The following is a 3378-nucleotide window of genomic DNA, read 5'->3' as shown; positions in this document are numbered from 1 at the left end:
GTTAGAAGAACAAATTGTGGAATGTGTACAAAGCAACTTCACAAAGACTGCCAAAGACGTGTAGTTTGGTTATGGAATGTCCTGCATGCCTAGCCTGCTGAGGAATCTCCTGTAGCAGCAAATATAGACGTTATAAATCGTGTAGTGAAGAAAGCAAGAGTGGATCCCAACTTGGTGAAAGCTTACAGCATCATACAGAACTATGAAGCAATCGTTCAAGGTCGTGTCAATAAAGATGCTCACAAGAACCGTACGTTTACTAATAGCGAATTGCAAGACAAGACCAACTTTAACGACGAAGTGGATGCCTACTTGTGCCCTTACAAAGTAGAACACTACTTGACAGACAACCTTAATGCAGTTTTCTTTTTGAGCAGGCTTATGGCCAAGATTCTGTCAAGTGCAGATTTCATTGTCGTCGACGTTACCTTTCCATCTGTTGCCGACTTTCCATATCTGCTGAATCATTCAATCACCTAACCATGGAATACATGATCTGTGGCAGGGCAAATTTAGACCGATTGACAGCAGAGGCATATCAGGTGGCCTTCAGTGGCATATTCAAAGCAGTTGGAAAGTACTACCCACAATTTGATCCTAAAGATTGCCTTCAGGCGGTAATTGTGGACTACTCAGATGCTCAAGTACAAGGTATGTTTTTTTATTTGGATATACTTTATAATTTTACACGTATAAAGGTGTATAATGGTTGGCTTTTATTTTTTTTCAACTTCAGGTCTGATCCAGACTGTTGGACAGAATAAAGCTTTTAGCGTACTGAAAGGTTGTCAGCTGCATTGGATGCGGTCAGATCAGTGCTACGTGTTTCTAGTCGGGTGTGCCAGTCAGAGGATGAGCAGTTTCTTTTTAAAGCCATCGGAAGAGCTATTCCTCTGGCAGAAACGGAAGAGGATGTCCTTAAAATGTTCGACGTGCTATGTGGAAGAGCCAAAGTGTCCGAACTGGATGGAATTGTGAAGTTTGAAGATGTATCAAGTTCCGCAATACCCGATTCCCTCTATAGCGCACGCCTGCAGGGAATCACGGTAGTTGTATTCATCAAACCATGCGCGAGACTCACCAAAATTGAGAGCCTGCACGCACGCCATTGAATTTCAAATCCGGCGCGTTCGTCCACGAACGCAGCACTCTGATTGGTCAAAAATGACAGGCTCAATCAATGTGAGTAAATCCAGAGTCCATATCAAAGCCAAATCAACTACGGCCGGCGTCCGTGAATAGGTACGCGAGTTCGTTCAGCAGCGTTGATGAAGAATTTTGGAGACTTTCGCTTGATTCTAACGATTCTTGATTCTCCTTAATTTAAAACAAGAACAGGAAGATGCAGTAAATTGTCTTCTAGAAGGACGAGATGTTTTTGCGGTTATGCAAACGGGTTACGGCAATTGCTTCATATTTCAACTCTTTGCAGTGGCAATGGCGGAGAAGAAAGTTTACGACCGACTCTCAGACACTATCGTTTTAGTAATATGCCCACTTTCCAGCATAATTGAAGACCAGGTGAAGGAGGGACAATCGATGGGTTGAACTGTGTTGCTTTGCGAGATTTAACCGGCGTTACGAGCGGGGTTACGAGTGTCAGTTCGCAGTTGATTTTGCATCGGCTGAGAAGTCCGCGACAGTCGGACGAAACGCGCAGGAGAATAAAGCAGCTTTACAAATGCCGTTCGCAGAGTGATGCTCACTAGTTAAGTTCGATTTTCTGATTTTTTTGAGGACACGAATCGCACACACGGCTGGACAAACTAGACAATTTTGCGAATTGTTTTTCAATTTGTTCGTACATCTGTCATCATTTGTCCGCGGCTCCCATCGCGATTTGATGCTTCAAATAAATTTTCCGTTTACATGCGAACCTATTTACCAGTTCCACATTTTACCAAAAATCTACACTTGCAGATACAGGAACATTCACTCTCTTTGTTTACAACTTTTTTCGAAATAAACGCGCGAGCGTTCGATCGATCTATGAAGAGCCATCGATCGATATATTGACACCGAAAGCGTAGCGAGTTGTCAACAAGTTGTCACATTTCGAGGGGCCGGATTTGAAATTCAATGGATTGCGTGCAGGCTCTCCCTCTGGGGGCTCGCTTCGCCCACGCACTCGCGCCTTCGGCGCTCGAAGAGTTCAATAATAATATATTCACGTTTCGCCTTCGGCGCTCGAGAAGTTTAATAATAATATATTCACGTTTCGCCTTCGGCGCTCGAGGAGTTCAATAATAATATATTCACGTTTCCCCCGAATAGAGAGCCTGCTCGCAGGCTATGCTAGAATTGAATCATACCATAAAAGTCTGGGATACCTTTTGCGATTTTTGGTGGACGAAGAGGAGTACATTTATGCCAAAAAAATTCCAGACAAAGACATAAAGCTTCTGTAAACGCTCTTTCTGTAAAGGGCTGAAGCCCCGCAGTCATGTGTTACAAACGCCACTATAACTGGCAGACTTTCATGATTAGAGTTTTTTGAGTTACAAACTCAAATTTACAAAGTTAAGCGGACATCGCAATTTTTCTTGTTATAAATGAGTAAATCCTATTATTCCGATTGTCTATCTAACGTAGAATATTCTTAAGGTTATACCGTTGCTCAAGTAGTTATTCAAGTAAGTTTAAGATATTTAAAACAGACAATTGTGTTCAACAGCCTTAAAGCATTTTCGTTTTTTAACATTTTCTACATGATCGAATTCGCTCGCGAAGGGCTGTAATTGACGGAATAACGAATGCGAGGCTTTTTGTTGTATTTTATACATAAGACGTAGAGACAAATACAAGTTAACTTGCGGCATGGATAGAAATATGTCAAATAAAATTATACTTATGTGGCTCTAGATCTTTTTATTAGGAAAATGTTGCGCTTTCCACAGAGGGTCTGTACAATGAAATGTTTCGCATCTTTTGCCCATTGTCCGAAGGAAGCGAAACGTTTCGCATCTTTTCCCCGACTACTAATATATATATTGTGGGCGTGGAAGCGAGATGTTTCGCATACTTTTGCCCATTGGCCGAAGGAAGCGAAACGTTTCGCATCTTTTCCCTGACTACTAATATATATATTGTGGGCGTGGAAGCGAAACGTTTCACATACTTTTGCCCATTGGCTGTTGGAAGCGAAACGTTTCGCATACTTTTGCCCATTGGCTGTTGGAAGCGAGATGTTTCGCATACTTTTGCCCATTGGCTGTTGGAAGCGAAACTTTTCGCATCTTTTCCCTAACTACTAATATATATATTGTGGGCGTTGAAGCGAGATGTTTCGCATACTTTTGCCCATTGGCTGTTGGAAGCGAAACGTTTCGCATACTTTTGCCCATTGGCTGTTGGAAGCGAGATGTTTCGCATACTTTT

General features: G+C 42.2%; 1 protein-coding gene across 1 annotated transcript; it reads left to right on the top strand.

Annotated features, from left to right (window-relative positions):
* Positions 1-212: 212 nt before the first annotated feature.
* LOC144649576 (uncharacterized) lies at positions 213-1005 on the top strand. Its single transcript, XM_078509087.1, has 2 exons — positions 213-651; positions 737-1005. Exons 1-2 carry the CDS (start codon positions 483-485, stop codon positions 976-978), a joined length of 411 nt encoding a protein of 136 aa, XP_078365213.1. The 5' UTR covers positions 213-482; the 3' UTR covers positions 979-1005.
* The last annotated feature ends 2373 nt before the right edge of the window (positions 1006-3378 follow it).

This window comes from Oculina patagonica, chromosome 4, assembly GCF_052425735.1.
Source record: "Oculina patagonica isolate OP01 chromosome 4, crgOcupat, whole genome shotgun sequence".
Classification (NCBI taxonomy): Eukaryota; Metazoa; Cnidaria; class Anthozoa; order Scleractinia; family Oculinidae; genus Oculina; species Oculina patagonica.
The sequence above is the reverse complement of the archived record's forward strand: the minus strand, read 5'-3'. Positions and strand labels throughout refer to the sequence as shown.

What these genes read in the sequence shown, in the direction of transcription:
- LOC144649576 (XM_078509087.1), top strand. Translation starts at nt 483, where the DNA reads ATGGAATACATGATCTGTGGCAGGGCAAATTTAGACCGATTGACAGCA. An exon ending in CTCAGATGCTCAAGTACAAG is followed by an intron (nt 652 to 736) that starts GTATGTTTTTTT and finishes TTTCAACTTCAG; the next exon opens with GTCTGATCCAGACTGTTGGA.